We start from the raw sequence: 22,395 nt of genomic DNA, 5'->3' as shown, positions 1-22,395 counted from the left end.
ATATCGATTCTTAATTCCCAAGAATCTATTATTCTGGCCTGTTTTCAGTTAATGGACAGAACGTTGAAGGGTGCTTCCCATCCAATATATCACAATAAGCATTGTGCGTTGGTACTTTTAATATGAAACAGTCTCAGATTTCAAATTCTGTCCATTGTATTGCAGTATTTAAACAATAAATGCCGTTTTTGGCGCTGTTTAATGTGGAGTGACAGATCGCTGTAGACGCAGCAGCGCGAGGCGCACGTGAACTGATCGTCTCCTCCACATTAATACCAGTTTCAGCACAAAATAAACATGACTAATGATCCCTGACAGCTTTGTGTGTGTGTGTGTGTGTGTTTGTGTGTGTGTATGTGTGTGCGTGCGTGCGTGCGTACGTGCGTGTGTGTGTGTGTTTTGCAGCAGAAGGGGAGATTGTGGACGGTGAGGGAAAGTCAGACTCCAGTCCGGAGAGAGAGGCCGCAGCAGAAGATGACTCTAAAGACACAGATCCATGCAAGAAGAGGAAGAGGAAGCCCTACCGCCCTGGTGAGAGACTAGATGCTTCAGTGGAGTCTAACCAAACACGTTTTCATTTGCACAAGTGATTTCCTTGTTACAGTATTTGTCTTTTTCAGGTCTGCTGGAAGTTGTATGTTCATGCATGATTGTACTTTATACATGGTAATTATGCATGATTAGAAAAAGGAATAGAGTAGAAGGCACAGAGCTTCTCTTGTTTTGTTTATTAATCTAATAATAAATTAAATCAAGTTTATTTTTTAAATTAGTAATTTTTGTTTAAATACAATTGTATTTTTTTTCTGTGCCACTGTATCAGATGTTATTAATTGTACATTGTCTATTGCAAAACATCCAAACATCTTGTACATATGAATGACTGCTCGGATACAAAAAATAAAAATAAAATCTGTAATATTTGATGTCTATATTAGCTAATGCATGGAAAATGGTCATGAAACAAAGGTTGACATTATAAGTTGGCAAAAGACACCCTCTGGGCCTCTTTGGTTACTTTTGACGGAGAATTTTAGATTTTGACATTTTAAAAAACATAGCTTCATCGGAATGGTACAAAACTTGGGGACTTTTATGGCATTTGTTATGTGATACTACACATAAAAAAAATGAGGGCATGATTAGAAAAGGCTAAAAAAAAAAAAAGTCTTCTCAGTCAAAAATGACCACCATAGGAAATAAATGGGAAAATATGAAAAACATTTGCATGCATAATCTACAAATCAGCCATAATGCAGAAAAAAGTGCACAGCTAGTCTCATTTTTAACCTGAAATGCTGCATTAATTGAAAAATAATTTTTAAGAAAATTAGGGAAAAAAAATATTTTTCTGTATTTTCAGTGGGGGGAAATGGATCATAATTATTGCATAAATATGAATTGGTGCCATCAAATTCTCTCAAAAATACAAAATGAAAAAGAAAAAATATTATTGAACAAAAATATATTGAAGTTTCTGCTTTTATTCAGGTATTGGAGGATTCATGGTCAGACAGAGGAACCGGACAGGTCTGGGCAGAACCAAACAGGCCTTGTTCAGGAAGGACTCCACTGGCTCTGAGACCCTACAAGGCAAAGATGAGAGTCAGTATCATTCAACACTTTCAGTACGATGACTTGCTGCTAGCTTATGTTAGATCCTAAATCAATATCTTCTGTCTTTATTATTTTTTTAATATCTGTTTGAGTGGATCAACTGCTGCCAAATGTCCACAACCACTGCAGAAGTACATAAAGCTGGATTGGGCTCATCCCGATCACATGTATTTGACACCCCTAATATAGACTGATCTATTGAATAATATCTACATTAATACATTTTGAAAAATACATTAAAAATGAATGTATTCATGTATGTATTTACGGATGTTATTTTTGAATTACATAAGATTTGAATGTAATGTAAAGAATGAATAGGGTTACTCTTTTCTGTCCTGGCAGGCTGGGGTGACCAAGCGCCTGACACTCCAATCGATGAAAAACCTCCTTTGTCTGATTTTCCCGACAACCCTGAGGTTAAAATACGGAAACGCTACAGGAAAAAGAAGACCAAACTGGAGGAGGCTTTCCCTGCTTACCTACAGGTCAGCTTTTCAAATATAATAGATTAACTCGATTTTAAAGACAATATGAGTGGTGTTTGTCTGTGCAAAATATACCATCACTTTATTGAGGTGTACTGGGTGGTTGTCAGGCCATTGCTTAGTTTTTGCAAGGTTGTTTTTGGTGGTTGCTGGCTCAAATTCTCTGTGATATTTGGTGTCTAGATATGGCTCGGGGCCTTCAATGCAAGTTTGTGGGGGGTTTCATCTACCAGGCAAATATCATAATTCACATTCTCTTGGAAAAGCTATGGCAGATCTCTGCAAAACAAGCCACACAATATGAGATCATTTCTAAGCTGCAGTTGCTCTTTATATATGAAAATACAGGTTGTTTTTTTTGCTGAAAATATAACAGATAATGTGCGCATAAATTACGTAATCGTGTGGAAAGCATATTTTGAGAAAATCCTGCTAAATTACAATTTACTAGGGCTGGGTGAAAAATATCGATATCTCTATATTAAACGATTCTCATTTTTACGGAACGATATCGATTCTTAATTCCCAAGAATCTATTATTCTGGCCTGTTTTCAGTTAATGGACAGAACGTTGAAGGGTGCTTCCCATCCAATATATCACAATAAGCATTGTGCGTTGGTACTTTTAATATGAAACAGTCTCAGATTTCAAATTCTGTCTTGTTTTTTTTTTGCTGAAAATATAACAGATAATGTGCGCATAAATTACGTAATCGTGTGGAAAGCATATTTTGAGAAAATCCTGCTAAATTACAATTTACTAGGGCTGGGTAAAAAATATCGATATCTCTATATTAATCGATTCTCATTTTTACGGAACGATATCGATTCTTAATTCCCAAGAATCTATTATTCTGGCCTGTTTTCAGTTAATGGACAGAACGTTGAAGGGTGCTTCCCATCCAATATATCACAATAAGCATTGTGCGTTGGTACTTTTAATATGAAACAGTCTCAGATTTCAAATTCTGTCCATTGTATTGCAGTATTTAAACAATAAATGCCGTTTTTGGCGCTGTTTAATGTGGAGTGACAGATCGCTGTAGACGCAGCAGCGCGAGGCGCACGTGAACTGATCGTCTCCTCCACATTAATACCAGTTTCAGCACAAAATAAACATGACTAAATCAGTCACTCAATCAGTGTTTCAGCCGCGCAAAGACGTCAATATAACTGCTTGTAAACAATGTCATGTAACGTCACATTTACCTCAGAAAAACATATTCGGTGACCATAAACTCATTAGTCAGACAGAAAAATAAACTGTAGAGAGGGGCATTTTGTTAAATATATGCAACATATAACATATTCATTATACATTTTACTGTTCTTCAATGTTTAATTTATGTTTGAATAAATCCATCAAGTTTTTATGACAGCCACCATTGTTTATATATTTAAAAAAAAACTAATTGAAGTAGAAATATTATTATGTAATTGTAACTTTATTATTTTAAGAACTTTATTAAGTGTAATTTTAACAAATCAGTCAATTTTAACCTTCAATATTATAGTAATGTAGTACCAACTGACTCGTGTATATTTTACAGCATTAGTTGAGAGATTTTTTCCTTGAGAGTACTGTACCTGATATATATCCAAAATAATCTGTATTGAATCGAATCGCAAGCTTTTGAATGAGAAACGAATCGAATTGTGAAATTTGTGTCAAAACTCAGCCCTACAATTTACCTTTCAAAAGCTGTAGATCAGAGATAGATAGATACAGTAGATGGTTTCTGAAGGATCAAGTGACACTGAAGACTGGAGTAATGATGCTGAAAATTCTACGGAAGAGGATTAGGGCCAAGCAATAATAAAAAAATAAAACCATCTCGAGATTAAAGTCGTTACATTTCAAGAAAAAAGTCGATATAAAAAGTTGAGATTAAAGTTATAAAATTGAGAATTAAGACGTTTCGAGAAAAAACTCGTTAAATTTCGAGAAAAAAAGTTGAAATAAAATGTTGAGAATAAACTCATTAAATTACGAGAAAAAAAGTTACATTTCAAGAAAAAAGTCTAAATAAAATGTTGAGAATAAATTTTATTCTCGACTTTTTTCTCGAAATTTAATGTTTATTCTCAACATTTTATTTCGACTTTTTTTCTCGAAATTTAATGAGTTTTTTCTTGAAACATGATGGCTTAATTCTCGAAATTTAATGAGTTTAATCTCAACATTTAATCTCGACTTTTTTCTTGAAATTTAATTACTTCAATCTCGAGATGGTTTTATTTTTTTTATTATTGCTTGGCCTTAATCCTCTTCCGTAAAATTCAGCTTTGTCATCACAAAATAAATTAAAATGTAAAATGTATTACAATAGAAAAACGTTATTTCAAATTGTAATAATATTTCAAAATATTTGGATTTTCCATTGTTATATACTAAATAAAAAATAAATAAATACAAAAAAATAATTCAAATCAGTAAACTACTATTATAAAACAAATAATTCAGACTCTAAATTCTAGCCGATATTCACACATCGGAATTCTCTATTAATGCAGTACTGTAAAAGCAACAAATCTGGCGCTGTACTTAACAACCTTTAATCTTGACTTATTTGAGCGACATTTCACTTCCCACTGTATTTTCATATTACTCTACATGATTCTGTATCACCCTCACATGTAAATAGCATATAGCAGTCCTGCACACTGATGTTGTATTATACCATCATATCACCCAGCCCTAGAAAGGAAGAATGAATGGGATGGGAATGACATAATTGTTTGGTTGAGCTAATGCTAGCTGTTCACGCTAGCTCCTGCGTCAACACTGAGAGAATCCACCCTAAAGGTGCTTCTCAGAAGAGCCACTTCAAATCAATTATTGAAAATGGAGGCTTTTAGTGTCTCAGCCAGGCAGGTTCCCAGAGCTGGAAGCTGTCAGGTGAGCTGAACTGAATTGACAGAACAGGTGGTGTGCTGGGAAGTCGTATTACGGCCACTACAGCACGTATGTTGTTTTCTTGCTTGTTCCTGTGATTGCCGTGCGCACGTGCAGCAGCGTGTGTCTCCGTAGATCATGCGTCCTGTGGGGCCGCGCTGGAGACGGGATGAAACATGAGCTCATTTGAGGGGCTCCCACAACGTTACAGTCAGTGCAGAGTAACGCCATCTGAGAGGCAGAGCCTCGCTGCCAGACAAACACACAGCCATCTGGAAGGGCTCCATTGTACCCAAAAAATATACTCTATCAACAGTACTTTCATTACGAGTGATAACAGCACAATGTGATTTGAGTACGCCTCTTCAGAAGTTTTGCTTTGAATGTCATGATCACCCAGAGTGCACTACTGTTGTCTTTGGTAGGAGTGATGTGTGTGTGTATTTTGCACAAATTATATTGTGTTTTCCAGCCCTGGAATTTGGGGGGAAAAAATATATATATATGCGTGCATGTGCATGTGTATTTATATATACATAATAAATATACACAGTATACACACACATATTATGTAAACACAAACTTTTATTTTGGATGCGATTAATCATTTGACAGCCCTTATTATATTGATTTAATACATGCCATTTAATTCAATATAATACAGCCCTTATTATATTAATTTAATATGCACACAGTGTGTGTGTGTGTGTGTGTGTGTGTGTGTGTGTATATATATATATATATATATATATGTCATCTAAATATTGCTTTTGTGTACACTAAGATGCAATTTAACCCATAGTGATGTTTGATCTTGTCAAACCAGTTCACATGAAACAGTCTCAAATTAATGGAGAGGAAATGTTGTAAAAAAATATGGAAACCCGGGCCAGATAAATTGGCTAATCTTCAAATAGCCATCTTCAAAAAATCTGTGTCCACTTGGTTGATTAACAGAAGTGGGAACATGTTTCATTTTCAGATATTCTGTAATATAAATGTTTCTTTACATTCTACATGTTTTGCTTTCGTTAAATTGCATTATATGCAGTATCTGCATTTTATTAGCCATGCGCCACCCTACTCTAAATATTTCCATCACCGTCCACCATTGAAAATATTTTATTGTTTGGTTAATGCTTGCTATATGAAACCAGTAATTTTCTAAAACCTACATCAACTTTTACTAGATGGACAAATCAGTCACATATTTTATACTGAATTCTGAAGTACTCTGACTCCACAATCTTTTCTTGCAGGAGGCCTTTTTTGGGAAAGACCTGCTGCATAAGAGCAAACACAGCAGACAGGAAACCACACGGCTACTAGAGGATGAGCGAGACAGGAAACAGCTCTCGGCCAATCAGATGAAGCCACTGTCGAACGCATCACTCAGTGCATCAGCGGCACTGCTGCCCAGTAAATCAGTAGCAGCACGTACGTTTCTCACAGCTACTGGTGCTCACACACACACACACACACGGCCTGTCTCAGCCTTTCTGTTTGTTTTTGTCATTTTTTCATATGATATTCATACCCAGTCTGATTTATACATTTAGTTCCCTTAAAGTCAACATGAAATTTAAAATTACTTACTTTACACACATTCCTGGTCTTGTTATGGAGAGCGGGTGCCAGCAGAATCCCCCAAAAAATGGATTGTTTCATGTTGTCTTTAAATTTGACCACAATTTAGACCACTTTCTTAGAGTACAGTCATTAGGCCCTTATAATCACGTCCCTGCTTTATCCACATCCACAGAGAACTCTGTGGAGCCTCTAGTGGACCTGTCCGAAGAGCTGAAATCAGACACAGAGCTGCTGGGAATGTTTTCAGATAACAAGCAAACAGAGGAGTCCGGTAGGCCTTTATGAGTGTCTCTAAACATGAGAAATAACAGCACGTGTTTGCTGTTTCAGTGGGCTCCAGCTCTCTAGGTCTACTATTATCATTGTTGAAGAATCTGCTTTGAAACACGAACTTCATGAGGTACAAACATAGTTAAACTACAATAAGGATTCCCTATTTTTTTATTTTTTTTTTTGAAGTCGCTTTTTCTTAGTGTAGTTTTTAACTACGTTACCAGTCATAAATGTAGATACACTTGGCTGAATTAGTTTCCCATAATCTTAAAATCTTTTGATATAAAGGCTTGTGCTTAGATGATAGATTTAAAGTATTCCTATCAAAGAATGTTCAAATATAACCTAAAATTCAATCATTTCAATAGGGCTTTCAAATGTAACATGTTAACACATGCAGTTAGTTAAATCCGCACGGGTAATTCTTTTTTCTTTTTTTTTTATCACACACTCACACGCACATTTCTACACCCAATAATTACACATTTATTAGCTTTGCTTGAAAATGGATAATCAATAGTTTAATATCTAAATATTTAATTATCTGTAAGAGATGGTCTTTATTGTCTTGTCATTATGTTCATTTTCTTGGCATTTCCATTTTTCGTTCTTAGCTCATTTTATTTGACATTGTGTATGAATCATCTGCAGAATTTTTCTTTCTCTCTTCATGGTGCTGATCCCTCATTGTGTTTGGTTTGGGTCTTTGTAGGTCTTGATTTTTGCCCTTTCCAAGTTGAGTACTCTCCTTCACTATTTGGTAAGAGCTCATGGTCATATTTTAAGTTATTTACTTTTACTTCTATTCTCTTGCACCCCTTTGCTTGGGTTTTATGGGAACATTTGTTTTACTTTTTCTATTGTTGACATATCACCCGCAATGTGCACTGCACCTGAATCTAACCATTATGCATCATGCAGTCCATTTAGTTTCACCAAGTTAAACATCCCAGAATGCACGGCTATCAGAAGCATTTACATTACCTAACAGATTCAGAATGATGCAGCAGTGCAGTGCTGGACTAACAGGAGTGATCAAGGTGTTCTAGAGACAGGCATTTCAGAAAAACAAAGCCAATGATGAATGGCCTTCCTCCTGTGAGCGGCAGTCAGGGCCTCTGCCTGAATGGATGAGTGAAGAATAGGGACACTGTTCCACCGAGATCCACTGAGTCCTTGGTTTGATGAAAAGGAACCAACCTAGCAATTTGTGAAAGATGTCGAGCTCTCATCCCTGTTGTAAAAACAGCCTTGGAGGACGAGGCGGTCTGACCTCCCTCAGAGCCCACAGTAGTATTTCTATTTGAATTATTTTTGCAGCACAAGTTGTTTATTCAGTTTCGTTTGTGTCAGATATGACTCAGGTAATCACAACCTGCTCTGGTCTGGTTTTGCTTATTAGTTTTAATTGTTAAAGAGAGAGTTCACCCAAAAATGTGGCAGACAAAGTGGAATGTTATTACATTATTCTTTTCAGGGTTGTAAACCACAGGAACTATAAATAAAAGGATATGGTAACACCTGTTGAACAGTAAAGGGGGGGGATTCTTTTCTATACCCACTGTAAATTGTATTTTTAATGGGATGACCAAAATTTACTTAGTGGTGAACAAATGCTTGGTAAAATTCAAATTACCACTAACCAGTAGACGGCAGCAGAGGAGCACTTATTGGCATATTAGTCACTCATTTCTACTTTTTTGCTTTATATTTTGAGGTTATAAAATCACCATTGTAAAATATAAAATTATCAAGAAATCAATTTTTGTCAAAGTTTTGCACTTTTTTGAGTATGAAGAAAGAAAAGTCACAAAGTGCCTTGAAAAACAAACTTTTCTTCAATTTGTGACTGAATTGCACATAAAGCAAGTAAAGGGTGCTCCATTTGTAATCACTGAAGTGGTCGGTCAGTTCAGTATAATAATATGGAAGAATAATGGTACATTTAATAAGAGTAGAATATATAACTTTTTGCACATGTTACTGTTGTTAATGAAAGTAAACATGCTTCCCAACTCAAGGTCTGTGCTTTACTGTCAAATGTGTATTACAGAGTAATAAACGTGTTTTATTACGTAAAATATTAATAGTAACTGCACTTATTATTGCAAAACAATAGTAATTTTATGATTAAATTATCTTTATTTTTAATACCCCACAGAGCACCCCCCCAACGCTACCAAATATGTTTCTGGCGCCACCATCTGTAGAATTTAGTGGCGCTGGAGCCACTGCTCTCAGATGTTAGTCTGGAGCCCTGAATGTTTGAAACCATGATATGGTTAAGACTCTAATTTAGCAGTTGTCTTTTGTTGGTAACATTTGTCTATGTATGATGTGTGTCATATTTTTTCCATGTTAAAATACTCCCATGCTGGTTTTAACCCTCATGTGGTGTTCGGGTCCTTTTTGCTCTGTAACCTCGTTAGTGTGAAAGGGTTCTGAACACAACACAAGGGTTAATGCACAGACAACTGTAAGTGCGGCATTCATAGGTTGACTTTCAAAAGAGTGTGAACAGTGTGGTGTTGTCAAAACAATTCTGCATTATTTGAGCATAATCATTAAAGAAATCTATATTGTTGAACCAGCATGGTTTTGGGGTTTTTTGGTTGAGACTTTCTGTTTGGCCAGTGACAGACAGGGGGAGCGTTCAAGAAACCTGTTTGACATTATTTTTGTAATTCGGTGTTGATGGCATTTGCACATTTTTCAAAAATCATAAATTTCACCTTTACCGGAATGTTCTGTGTTTTGTAAAAGCTCAATCGATGGCGTCTGTGGCATTTTGACTCATCCCTTAAGTGCATTACTGTAAACACCTTTTTGTTTGTTTTTACAAACTGAGGTTGTTCATTCTCAGGTGAATCAAACTGGATTATATTCACTGTGATAAATCTTGAAGACCAGACATTGTTGTATGCACCGTTGCTCAGTTGTATTATGTTTTTCTACAGGAATGTCTTCACGAATGCCAATGATGAACGGTTTGATGGAACCCAAACAGCAGTTTTCACAGTCCCAAATTGGTCCTGGAGCAGAGCCTGATATGGCTCGAAATATCCCATCAATGCAGCGCATGCCTTTCTCAGACAATCTTAGGTCAGCCATGAGTATATCTGCTTCAGACATATGCACACCCACACATATCTAAATTGCAATACTGATAAAAAATGAACAGACTACATTTGTGTTAGTCTTTTCTTGTTCAGTAGGTGAAAATACTGTGACCTAGTAAGATAAAATCTGTATTTCTAGATGACATATTTATTATATCTGCTGCACAGGGACAGGAAGTTCAATCTGATAGTGCAGGAGACTGCTGGTCCGTGGTCCGCTACAGGGTCAGCTTCTGCCTCTGCTCCAGCCGCTGCCTCTGAGGTGGAGGGAGACTCCATGTCCACTGCACAGAAAAGCACTCTGAAGTGGGAGAAAGAAGAAACGTTTGGAGAACTTGCCACGGTTGCACCGGTCCTGTACACTAATGTCAACTTCCCAAACATCAAGGGGGAATATCCAGGTCAGCCAAGGGACTTCAAAGTGATCTGTCATTAGCAGCTTTGAAAATCAATAAAGTGCTGTTACAATCAAAACAAATTGCTATTAGCAATCCATTTTACTATATTTAGTATGTAATCTAACATATATTAATGCAATTAAGAATGTCAATATGGTATATTTAGATTTGCATCTCTTCTTAATATCCCTCAATGTTATTCTTCTAATAGATACTTTTATTTTAATGTTATAACCTTACAGACTGGTCAACACGAGTGAAACAAATTGCAAAATTGTGGAGAAAAGCAAGTTCACAGGACCGGGCACCATATGTGGTAAGTTAACACAGTATCTGCTGCAATACATTTGAGTTTATCATCATCGCCAAGCTGGAAGCTGGTTTTCTGGTGAACCAGCATATACAGTGTTTTGAATGCTGGTGTGTCGAATGGCTTCACCTGCTAAATTTTGCTGGTGAATAACGTGGCTATGTTGGTCTACCCGCTAGACCAGGATCAGGCCGCCACTAAAAAGCTTGGAATTTATTTCAACAGGATAAAGGGACTCTTGAGTGTTGCTCAAAAGTCAAAAGAATAAATTGGACCCAAGGAGCTCATTATGGTCTAAGAGATGAATACATTTAAAAAGATATGATTAAAGGGAAGGAGTGCCACTTAAAGTAAAAAAAAAAAAACTTTTAGACAATTAGTCTAAAAACCATGTAATTTTAGCAAATTTATGCAACCTTTGAATTTCAGTGGTCTTTCTTTGATATCAACACTGCACAACCACTCTGCTATTCACAGCAAAAGGCCAGAGATAACAGGGCAGCCCTGCGCATTAACAAAGTTCAAATGTCCAACGAGACCATTAAGAGGCAGCCGCCTCAGCCACAGCAGCCTTTAGAAGTGTTTGATCCTGCTATTCCACCACTGGACCCAGAATTACTGTTCAAAGATCCACTGAAGGACAAGGAATCAGAGCATGAACAAGAATGGAAGTATAGACAGGTAAGTCTTCTATAGACATTTGTTTGGAAAAGAGCTAAATTGTTGACTGCCAGAAATGTTTTGGTTTTGTCAACAGCAAGTAAATGATATAAATGGCTTCTCTACGTCTTTAATTGTCTAATTTGTAGAACTGAGACACAAGTTTCATTTTTCATCGAGAGCATAACATTAAAAACAACAAACGTGTAACAAATATGTCACAACTGCATTTTGTGCTACTGTTTTTAATGTTGAAATGTTTGCATGGGCAGCCTTCGGAATAAACTCTACTAAAGCATATTTGTTTACTTGAGAGGGCAGAAAGGAATATGGAAAATGTTTGAAATGTGATATTTTCTTCATGCATAAACTCGGACATCTTAGGAACTTCTCAGAACTTCAAATGAGTTACATCTGTGTGTTCCCATTTGCCAAGAAGTAATTAAGCTTGTCAACAGATAATTTGGTTTGATTTATTACTATTGAATGAATTTTATTGTAATTGTAATACATTATGTATTTTAAATAAATCACATATGGTACATTTTCTTATTATTTAATCATTAATATATATTTTTTCCACTTGTTGCAGCAAATGAGACAGAAAAGTAAGCAGCAAGCTAGGATTGAAGCTACACAGAAACTTGAGCAGGTGAAGAATGAACAACTTCAACAGCAGCAGCAGCAACCGCTCCCGTCAATCAGCCAATCTGAGGATGACTCTTCCAATAACCTGAAGAGTCCAGTGTCTGTGCATTCCAACAATGGGAACATGTCTCCCAAGCAGCCCAGTTCAAAAAATGAGGTTTCAAAGTCACAGCTGCCCGGCACGCCCACATCGTGTTCCCCAGATGACGTCTTTTTGCGCCCTCATCCACCACCCCCATCTTCAGGATCTCAGCCACAGAGCCCTCAGATGTTCTCCCCTAGCTCCTCTGGCTCTAGACCATCCTCACCCTGGGATCCCTACACCAAAATGGTAGGCACACCCAGACCACCAACTACTGGGCAGGGAAATCCACGCCATAACTCAGAATCAGGGAAATCTCCCAGAGGTCTTTCAGAGCCAATTGATTCTCCAACAGCCATATGTAATGACCCCTATGCCAAGCCCCCAGACACCCCAAGGCCAGCAGGAGCTCCAGACCCTTTTCTCAAACCTATGTGCCCTCCCAGAGCTAGTCAGACTTTGGAAGGGAGGCATCTTATTGGCTCCCCAGGCCATGATCCATTCTCTAGGGTGTCTGTGAGAAAGGAAGCCTACCAGAGGATGCCTCAGGGCAGGATGATACTCTCAGACCCATATGCTCGTCCTTTACTCACACCTATCCCAGGCAGCAATGAATCAGGGTCCGTCCAGGTCTTTAAAACCCCTATGCCACCCCCTCAGACTCAGGAACAATATGCAGGCATGCTTGCCCGGAGAGCAAGTGGGGATCCCTTCGAAAGACCAATGATGCCTCCTCGTTCCTCTGAGGGATTCTCCCAGAATCAACAGAATGATCCATATGCGCAGCCTCCGCTCACTCCTCGTCCTGTAGTTAGTGATGGCTATGCAAATCAAAGGGTTCCACGACAGCCCCAAACTCTCCCTTTTTCTCAGCCTGGGCCAATGGCACGTCAGCCTTCCTGTAATCCATATGCTCGAGCCCCCTCCACCCCTCGGCCAGACTATTCCCAGTGCGATCCCTATGGACAACAACCTGCTACACCAAGACCTTCAAGTGACCCTTTGACCCAGTCTCCATTTTCTAACCCATACGCTAGGATGCCAGGCACACCTAGACCACATGACCCTGAACCCTACTCTCAGCAGCCTGTATCTCGCCATCCAGTCATGATGAATCAGCCCTCTCAACAGTCTCAGCAGCAGACTCAAAACCGCATAATGTCCCCTATATCAATGGACCCTTACGCACAACCCCCTGGTACCCCACGCTCAGGAATGGCAGACCGGTTCCCCAAGTCTCCAAGTCACCAAAGGACTCCAGATCCTTTTATTCAACCTCCCGGACTGCCACGCACTGTTGGGCCCGATCCTCATGCACAGTCGGTGGGAAGGTCCCAGTCATTACCTAATGATTCATGTGCACATCCCTTACGAACACCTCATCCTGGAGGCGTCGGACAGGGCTTGGGACCTGGGCCCATGTCTAATCAAGATCCATTCTCTCCTCCTCAAGTCTTGATGCAAGGCACATTTGCCAGTCCAACAAAACATGGACCTCAGCCCCTCAAACATCTGGGCATGACAGACGAAACCGGATCTCAGCTGCTGTCCAGTCAACCCAATCAAACTCCCATCCATGACCCTTTTGAGCAGGCCCCCATGCTTCCACATCCTCAGTGTGGAGAAAACAAAGAGCAACAAGGTTTGGTACAGAGTATCAGTTCCCACACCATGGGCCAGCCCAGCTCTGAAGCTCAAATGGTACCTCTTGCAGAAGCTGAGGAAAGACTCAGACAGGTGTTGTTTTATTTTGTTGCTACTCTATTTAAGATGGTTTATTTGTTTTATTAAGTGCACTGTATTAGTTACAATATATAATTTGTACAACAACATTTAACACAACATTAATTTGTTAACAGCGTCAGCGTATTCGAGAGTTGATCCTCAAACAGCAACAGCAGAAAAGTGCCATACGTCAAGATAAGGGTGTACAGGATCATCCTCTGGCCATGCCTCCAGGAACCCCTCAGCGCTGGAGTCAGGAGTCTACAGGCCAACCGAGTGAAATGTTTAATCGCCCGCCACCACCATATCCTGGTTCCGGAGCTGTAAGAGCCCCTCAGAGATTCCATGGGCCATTCCCAGGAGATCAGCAGGGGCATTTCCCTGAAGGCCAGTTTCCTAGACCACAGTTTCCTGGGGATGCTGACTCAAATATAAGGCAGCTTGGGCCAAGGTGGGTGATTTTATATACTTCAAAACATTTGTATGAAATGTAGGGACTAAAGTTTTTCAAACACTGCAAAAATAATAATGTTCTCCTGTTGATTTTAGGATGCCCATCACTCCTAATGTCCAAGGTCCTCTGGGAGCTCCAAGGCCTCATCAGATGCAGGACCCAATAATTGAAACTCATCCACAGATGAGAAGATCCATATCTATGGATTTGGGAAAATCAGTAGGAGGCAACCCTTTAGTAACCTTACATTTGCCTCCTAGTGGCATGCACGTGCAACAGCACAACATCATGGGGCAGCCCTTCATAGAACTGAGACACAGAGTGCCAGATAACAGACTGCGGCTTCCCTTTGGAACTCCTACTATGCAGGGAAATGGAATGGAATCGCCCTTACAGCAACGACCCCCAGGTTTCATGGGTGGCCAAGAAATGGGATTCCCCTTCAATCAGATTCCAAAACCAATGGACACAACAATTAATCAATCTCAGGTAGCTAATACGCAGATGCAGGCATCTCTCAGCTTGGGGAATTTACAGCAGGCCAATATTCTGTTGAGAACTGGACATCCACATATCCCCCTGACAAGGTCTATAAGCCAACCTGCTTCCAACGAGACTCTCAGTGCTCCCTTACTCACAAGTATTGCTGCTACATCTGCTGTACAAAACAGTGAGGTCCCTTTATCCACAAATGAAGTACCGGAGGAGAAAATCGATACTGATGAATCTGCTGTGAAGGACCTTGAAGATGTTGAGGTGAAGGACCTTGTCGATGCCGATTTAGAAAACCTAAATCTCGATCCAGATGATGGAAAGGACTTGGATCTTGAAACAAATGACCTGCATCTAGATGACTTCTTAACGTCTGGGAAATTTGATATAATTGCTTATGCTGATGCTGATTTAGATCTTAGCGAGGACCTGGATCTCAGTGATCCAATAGAAGACCACACTGAGACGTCTGATTTCCAAAAGACAAAAGCAGAGAAAAAGACTGATAGTTTTGATGGCTCATCATCATCATGCTCTACATCGACAGCGAAGGAAATGGTCAATACTGCTCAATCTCAAGGTCACATCAGTCAAGACGTTCCCCAGGATCAGGTGCTGGTTTCCTTGAAAACAGAAGAGGATAGCAAAAATGGAATTAAAGATTGCTTGTCCCAAGACACCTCTTGTGAGAATCAGGTAAATGATAGTGCTGCCATTAATCAAACTGGCTTTGAAAATGATATTGATGCCAGTTTACAGGTTCCAAAGTCTGGAATTCACCCCGATGCTTCTCCAGTGTTTTCAAGCATGCTGGTCAATGTACCACTAGAAGGTGAATCACAGAAGCAGGAACACTGTGGACAGTCAGCGGCACAAAGCAACCCTCCAAATCATGAAGCTACCATGTCACTCAGTAGCACTATGCTGGGGCAAGGAAACTTCTCAGTGCAGGGGATGGATACTGGCCTCAGTATTGACCAGTCTTTGGTGTTTTCTCATGGTGAAAGTGCATTAGCAGTCCCAGGCTCCATTCAGGAACAGCAACAAAGCCATATTTTTGGTATTGATCAAAAGGATGCTGTACTCTCAGGGGAACAACACCGTATTCTTATTCAACAGGCGATGCTGTCACAGGAAGGCCATCAGAACAGACCACTGCTTCTGGAAGAGCAGCCACTTCTTCTCCAAGACCTCCTGGATCAGGAGAGACAGGAGCAGCAGCAGCAGCAGCAAATGCAAGCTATGATAAGACAGCGTTCCAGCGAGTCATTCTTCCCTAACATAGGTAAGGGGTAGCAAATATAATAAGTGAGTATTGTCATTTTGTTCTTTATGCGAGATTAGGCCTTTGTCTGTTTTGCATGTGGCAAACGGCTGGTCAAAGACTGAAAAGATAAGAAACTCATTGTACAACATTTGACTATTTCATTGTGCACATAGAACTACTTTATTGCAACTATTTAAAAAATGTGGTTTTGCACAAACTGCTAAATTTTAACAGTTTTGAACAGTTTCAACCTGCTGTTCGGCTGGCAATCCTGACTGTGAGTAATTTTGATTGTAATTTTGAGTAAATGGCATATATATGCAATGCACTTCTGATGGAATTGGTGCATAAACTTTGATTTGAAAGTAAAACTTCTTTTGTTTTTACAAACTGATGTTTGAAATTTTTTGTTGGTGGTAATCAGTACCATGCTGCAGATGCTGTGGATAGAGCTTTACTTATATTTAACAGAATAATCCATTAAAACACATTTTTACTCCGTTTATCACAAGCTAAACAATTTAATATCTGTACTTTATATTTTTTAAGAAACTGTGTACTTGACTATAATTTGCTTAAATTTGCATACTTTTCCATTGATTTATTCAGATTTTGATGCTATCACAGACCCCATAATGAAGGCAAAGATGGTTGCATTGAAAGGAATCAATAAGATGATGGTCCAGAACAACATGGGAATGTCTCCTATGGTGATGAACAAGTGAGTTAATAAACTCGTTTACTTGACTGAAATATTATTCGATATATTTCAGTTTATGAGCTTTTGCAGTAATGTCTCTTCCATTATTCTCCTTCACAAAATCTCAATTAGTGTCCAGACAGAGCAGGCGGTATCAGACCCTGATGGAGGTATAACTCCAATACAGTTGGCTGGACAGGTGAGACTCAAATCAGATTTCTTCTTATCAGCAGGCCCACATGGAATCTGAGCCTGTAGAACTCTGCAGAAAATGTTGCAGATTTCAGCCAAATTTGAACGCCTGCATCTTGTGTGTTTATAAAATATTTTGGCTAATTTGATTTTCCTTTACCTCCCAATAAGTGTGTAGTAATCAGTAGCTGTATTTCTTAGAATTTGGCAGATTTTCTTCTTTAGTCAATGCAAAAAACAAAAAAAAGGTTTGCAGTTCAAGTCCATAATGATTGTCTCTTTGTTCTGTTAATTTCTCATTTAGGATGGCAAACTTAGTCCTCACATGGCACGACCCAATCCCCCAAATTTTGGGACAGGATTTGCCCGTAAGTCTTTAATAATTATAGATTAGTAATACAGTCCATATTGTGTAAAGATGTGTATAATGTGTAATGTAATTCAAAACTAAGCATATATTAAATTGCCATTTTACATTTAATCACAAACATGTATCTGTAAATGCATTTGTATGTATGCTAGTAATTAATTCCAATCTTTCCCCATCAAGGTGACGCACAGAAGGTTCAGTATGAGGACTGGCTCAGGGAAACCCAGCAGCTGCTTCAGATGCAGCAGAAGTATTTGGAGGAGCAGATAGGGGCCCACAGAAAGTCAAAAAAGGCCCTGTCAGCCAAGCAGAGAACTGCCAAGAAAGCAGGACGAGAGTTTCCTGATGAGGATGCGGAGCAGCTGAAACATGTGACAGAACAGCAGGGTGTGGTGCAGAAACAGCTGGAACAGGTAAAGCACACACATAATATCAGTCATTTGTGGATTTAAACAGTTTTCAGTTTATAACAATATCAAAAAAGTATTTTGATAGTGTTGAAAAGTAAATTACAATACACATATCATTTCATCATTGAAAACAATGCACCTTGTTATTTTATTTAAGGCCAATTCACACCAAGAACAATAACTATAACAATAGGTCCACACCAATGGACGATAACCATCTGTTTAATATAAGTGTGTGCTGCAGCTGTTGTCTGCTGCTTTAAATGATCAAGCTCTTTAAAGTCAGGTGACTCTGATCGGCTTTATCTTTCATCAGATGGAAAACAAAACACTCTGAAAGTGATTCAAATTATATTGTTCCTCTGTGTTGTTAGCGCTAAAGTTGTGGCATGGACGTCACTATTCTCCCAAAATTAGAACCGTTTTTAAAACTAGAGATAGTTATTGTCCTTAGTGTGAACTTAATCATCTCATTATTTAGTTGTTTTTCAGAATTGTTAACAGTGAATACAGATTCCTTAAGTACTTAAATATTTGGATGACTGTTTCTCTTTGTAATAGTCAAAGTTAGAAATGATCATTTACACTAACAAGTTTTTTGCAGTAATCAAGGACAGAACACATTCTGATAATAAATATCTGTTAAATCTGTGGTTCAGCTATGGTTTGAACAAATTGAAATGGTAATATACCTAAGGAATATTGACGACGGGCCATTGAATTATTATCAAATAATGCACACCCGAGGTGGTGATGTGGCCAGGACGTGAAGCGTCAGCTATCTTTCCTCAAGCTCGGGTGTGCATTATTTTCTAATAATTCAACAGACAGGAGTCGATTATTCTGCTTATACTATGGTTACCACACCTCAAATATTGTTCAGATATTGTATTTCAAGACATTTGTCAGGTTTTTGTCCTTAAACCTATCTTATTTGTAGGACTAATTTCTTACGCATCTCATCCAACGTCTCTGTTGTTGAGAGTGAGAGAGTGAGTGAGTGATTAAGCTTGTGTGAATTACGTGAGTCTGTGCGCCTCTCAACAGTGTTCAGCAGCAATGTCTCTACTAATAGCGGAACAGTTCATGAAGTTCATCTGCTTCAAGAACAGCGCTGTTTTACCTCGCTAGTGAGATATGGCATGTAGCTTTTACTTTGCTAAAATCATCAGAGCAACACATTTCTGTGCACATGTATGTTTCTGTACATAATAAAAGTAGTTTTGTGGCAAAAACAGGGAAATAATTTGTTGATTTTATTGTTGTCTGCTGCTTTAAATGATCAAGCTCTTTAAAGTCAGGTGACTCTGATCGGCTTTATCTTTCATCAGATGGAAAACAAAACACTCTGAAAGTGATTCAAATTATATTGTTCCTCTGTGTTGTTAGCGCTAAAGTTGTGGCATGGACGTCACTATTCTCCCAAAATTAGAACCGTTTTTAAAACTAGAGATAGTTATTGTCCTTAGTGTGAACTTAATCATCTCATTATTTAGTTGTTTTTCAGAATTGTTAACAGTGAATACAGATTCCTTAAGTACTTAAATATTTGGATGACTGTTTCTCTTTGTAATAGTCAAAGTTAGAAATGATCATTTACACTAACAAGTTTTTTGCAGTAATCAAGGACAGAACACATTCTGATAATAAATATCTGTTAAATCTGTGGTTCAGCTATGGTTTGAACAAATTGAAATGGTAATATACCTAAGGAATATTGACGACGGGCCATTGAATTATTATCAAATAATGCACACCCGAGGTGGTGATGTGGCCAGGACGTGAAGCGTCAGCTATCTTTCCTCAAGCTCGGGTGTGCATTATTTTCTAATAATTCAACAGACAGGAGTCGATTATTCTGCTTATACTATGGTTACCACACCTCAAATATTGTTCAGATATTGTATTTCAAGACATTTGTCAGGTTTTTGTCCTTAAACCTATCTTATTTGTAGGACTAATTTCTTACGCATCTCATCCAACGTCTCTGTTGTTGAGAGTGAGAGAGTGAGTGAGTGATTAAGCTTGTGTGAATTACGTGAGTCTGTGCGCCTCTCAACAGTGTTCAGCAGCAATGTCTCTACTAATAGCGGAACAGTTCATGAAGTTCATCTGCTTCAAGAACAGCGCTGTTTTACCTCGCTAGTGAGATATGGCATGTAGCTTTTACTTTGCTAAAATCATCAGAGCAGTGCTAACAACACATTTCTGTGCACATGTATGTTTCTGTACATAATAAAAGTAGTTTTGTGGCAAAAACAGGGAAATAATTTGTTGATTTTATCTTGGCGTTTACTATATATTTGCTTGGCTTGGAAATCATTTGGCGAAGTGATATTGACATATAATGCGGTCAAGACCGTGCGTTTCCCTGAAAATAATTGCACACCTTAGAACATTCATCAGCCAATCACATTCAAGCATTCAACAGCCCCGTAGTATATAATGAAATAATATTTTCTGATGTAAGACATACTGCTACATTTACAATGAATTCATGTCTAATGAAGAGTATTATTTCTAAAATACCATTGTTGGCTTAATTCATACGTTGTTTCAAGGACTCACCACCATATATTATAGAGGCAAGAACATATTCCCTATTCCTCAACAGTCCAATTTAAGATTTTTAAATGTAAAATGTGTCTGTTTTTTCCAGATTCGCAAACAGCAGAAGGAGCATGCAGAGCTGATAGAGGAGTACAGGGTTAAACAGCAGCAACAAGGTGGCATGCAGCCCGCAATGATGCATGGAATGCCACCAATGCAGCCTCATGCTGGTATGATGCCAGTTGGGCCCCCAGTGAACCAACCTATGATGGGTCCCATGATGCCCATTCGTCTCCACCCTAGCCAACCAGATGCAGCTAATGTGAGTAACACAGCAGGTTGGCACCCTGGTGCACCTGTTCCCAGTGGAGGACTTCAGATGCCAGGAGTAATGCCCGCTCAAGTAGTGCAGGCACAGCCTCCGCAGCCGGCAATGGTCATGCCCAGTCAGGAGCAGGCGGGGGGCATGAATTTCGACGATACCAACCCATTTAGCGAAGGCTTCCAGGAACGTGAGCGTAAGGAGCGACTACGCGAGCAGCAGGAGAGGCAAAGGGTGCAGCTCATGAAGGAGGTGGAAAGGCAGCGGGTGAAACACTGCATGGAGCAACAGCAAGTCCCTAACTGCCAAGATGGCACCATGAGGGCCTTGTCCCAAATGCCTTTTTATAACCAGGAGCTACCGCAGGACTTCATACAGTCACCCAGAATGCAGCAGCAGATGCAAGGTCCACCATTTCCACAGCAGCAAGGCATGCAACCAGGGTTCGTTGGAGGACCATCCAGACCAATGATGGGTAACGGTCCATTCCCTCAGGAAATGGGACCGGGGTTTGTTTCTGAGAACCTAGCACCCCATGGGCTTAACTTTGTCCAAGCACAAGCTAGACCTCAGAGATATCCTGGGCCAAACATGATGCCTCAGAATCCAACTCAAGCGCATCAGTTTCCAATGGAGGGTCCCACGCCCTTGCCTCCAAACTTTCCAGGTCCCGGTCCGTCACTTATCCAGCTGTACTCCAACATCATTCCAGAGGAGAAGGGCAAGAAGAAAAGGAACCGCAAGAAGAAGAAAGATGATGATTGTGAGTCCCTGAGAGCTCCTTCCACACCTCACTCGGACCTGACAGCCCCGTTAACACCCTGCGTGTCAGATACATCATCCACACCGACAAGGAACCCAATGGTCTTTGGCGACCATGAGTTCTGCGAGACGTCCCAGCCTGGATCGTCTACACCAGGCTCCATGAGCAGCCAGCTCCACTCTGAGCTGGAGCGCCAGCTCTCTGAAGGCAGCTGTGGTGGAGGGCCAGAGATGGCCATGACCCAACAGGAGATGCATGACAGGATCCTGTCCAACATCAAATTGGAGAAGGTGGAGGCGAGTGACTGCCACGGGCATAAGGGAATGGAGATGGAAATGGGACTAGGCATGGTCAAGGTAGAGGGAGAGAGGGAGGGAATGTTGCTTCATCCTGCGAGCCAAAGTCCAGCCAACAGCTCGAAAGGAGAAGCTGGGAATGAACTCCTCAAACACCTCCTGAAGAATAAGAGGACTCCACCTTCTGCACTGCCTCACCAGAGGTCTGGAGACAGTTTGAGGTCAGAGGAAGAGGGATCCATGGACTTCAAAGCTTTTCTGCGACAGAGCTCCATGGATAGCACTGGGGTGAGTGATTCAGGAGATATTGTCATCTCAAAACATGGGTATTTTTGAGCTCTCGTCTTGATGGTGTCATTTTTCCTTCCTCACAGACGTTCTCGGATTCAAACCACCTTGATTTCCCCGGACCATTTCTTCCAGAGGACAAGAAGAAACAGAGGAACAAGAGGGCACCCAAGAGCGGAGACAGACCCGCTCCCCGCTGTAAAAAGAGGAAGAAAGAGGAGGACGAGGATCAAGCAGTGTATTCCTCTGAGCCAGTAATGACCCAGTTAAAACAGGTACAATGAAAAATCCTTTATATTTTCAGTCTAGGTCAGTCGTATGTACTTCCACGCCCGTCAGTAGGGCTTAAATATCTCTTCATAAACACCAAACCAGAAATGTGGTCATTATGAGTAATATTTTACTGCTTATCATTTAACATTACTATATTATTACAGGTCAAAATAACAGTTTTCTGTTTTAAAACATGTTATAGTTTTATTTAT

General features: G+C 39.6%; 1 protein-coding gene across 1 annotated transcript in view; it reads left to right on the top strand.

Annotated features, from left to right (window-relative positions):
- LOC107559353 (histone-lysine N-methyltransferase 2C-like) overlaps window positions 1-22,395 on the top strand; it is a 104,630-nt gene that overhangs the window by 53,894 nt on the left and 28,341 nt on the right. Inside the window, exons 19-35 of the mRNA XM_016243137.1 lie at window positions 6,261-6,438; window positions 6,764-6,862; window positions 7,577-7,692; window positions 7,914-7,998; window positions 9,822-9,966; window positions 10,152-10,384; window positions 10,624-10,697; window positions 11,169-11,372; window positions 11,944-13,818; window positions 13,941-14,257; window positions 14,356-16,037; window positions 16,629-16,740; window positions 16,852-16,918; window positions 17,216-17,279; window positions 17,462-17,694; window positions 20,351-21,910; window positions 21,997-22,185. Of these exons, the coding sequence (XP_016098623.1) occupies window positions 6,261-6,438; window positions 6,764-6,862; window positions 7,577-7,692; window positions 7,914-7,998; window positions 9,822-9,966; window positions 10,152-10,384; window positions 10,624-10,697; window positions 11,169-11,372; window positions 11,944-13,818; window positions 13,941-14,257; window positions 14,356-16,037; window positions 16,629-16,740; window positions 16,852-16,918; window positions 17,216-17,279; window positions 17,462-17,694; window positions 20,351-21,910; window positions 21,997-22,185 (7,233 nt within the window). The remainder of the gene's footprint in view (window positions 1-6,260; window positions 6,439-6,763; window positions 6,863-7,576; window positions 7,693-7,913; window positions 7,999-9,821; window positions 9,967-10,151; window positions 10,385-10,623; window positions 10,698-11,168; window positions 11,373-11,943; window positions 13,819-13,940; window positions 14,258-14,355; window positions 16,038-16,628; window positions 16,741-16,851; window positions 16,919-17,215; window positions 17,280-17,461; window positions 17,695-20,350; window positions 21,911-21,996; window positions 22,186-22,395) is intronic.

The sequence above is a fragment of the Sinocyclocheilus grahami genome, unplaced genomic scaffold (assembly GCF_001515645.1).
Source record: "Sinocyclocheilus grahami isolate Dianchi unplaced genomic scaffold, SAMN03320097.WGS_v1.1 scaffold682.1, whole genome shotgun sequence".
Classification (NCBI taxonomy): domain Eukaryota; kingdom Metazoa; phylum Chordata; class Actinopteri; order Cypriniformes; family Cyprinidae; genus Sinocyclocheilus; species Sinocyclocheilus grahami.
Note: the sequence above shows the minus strand (reverse complement) of the source record. Positions and strands in the feature narration are given on the sequence as shown.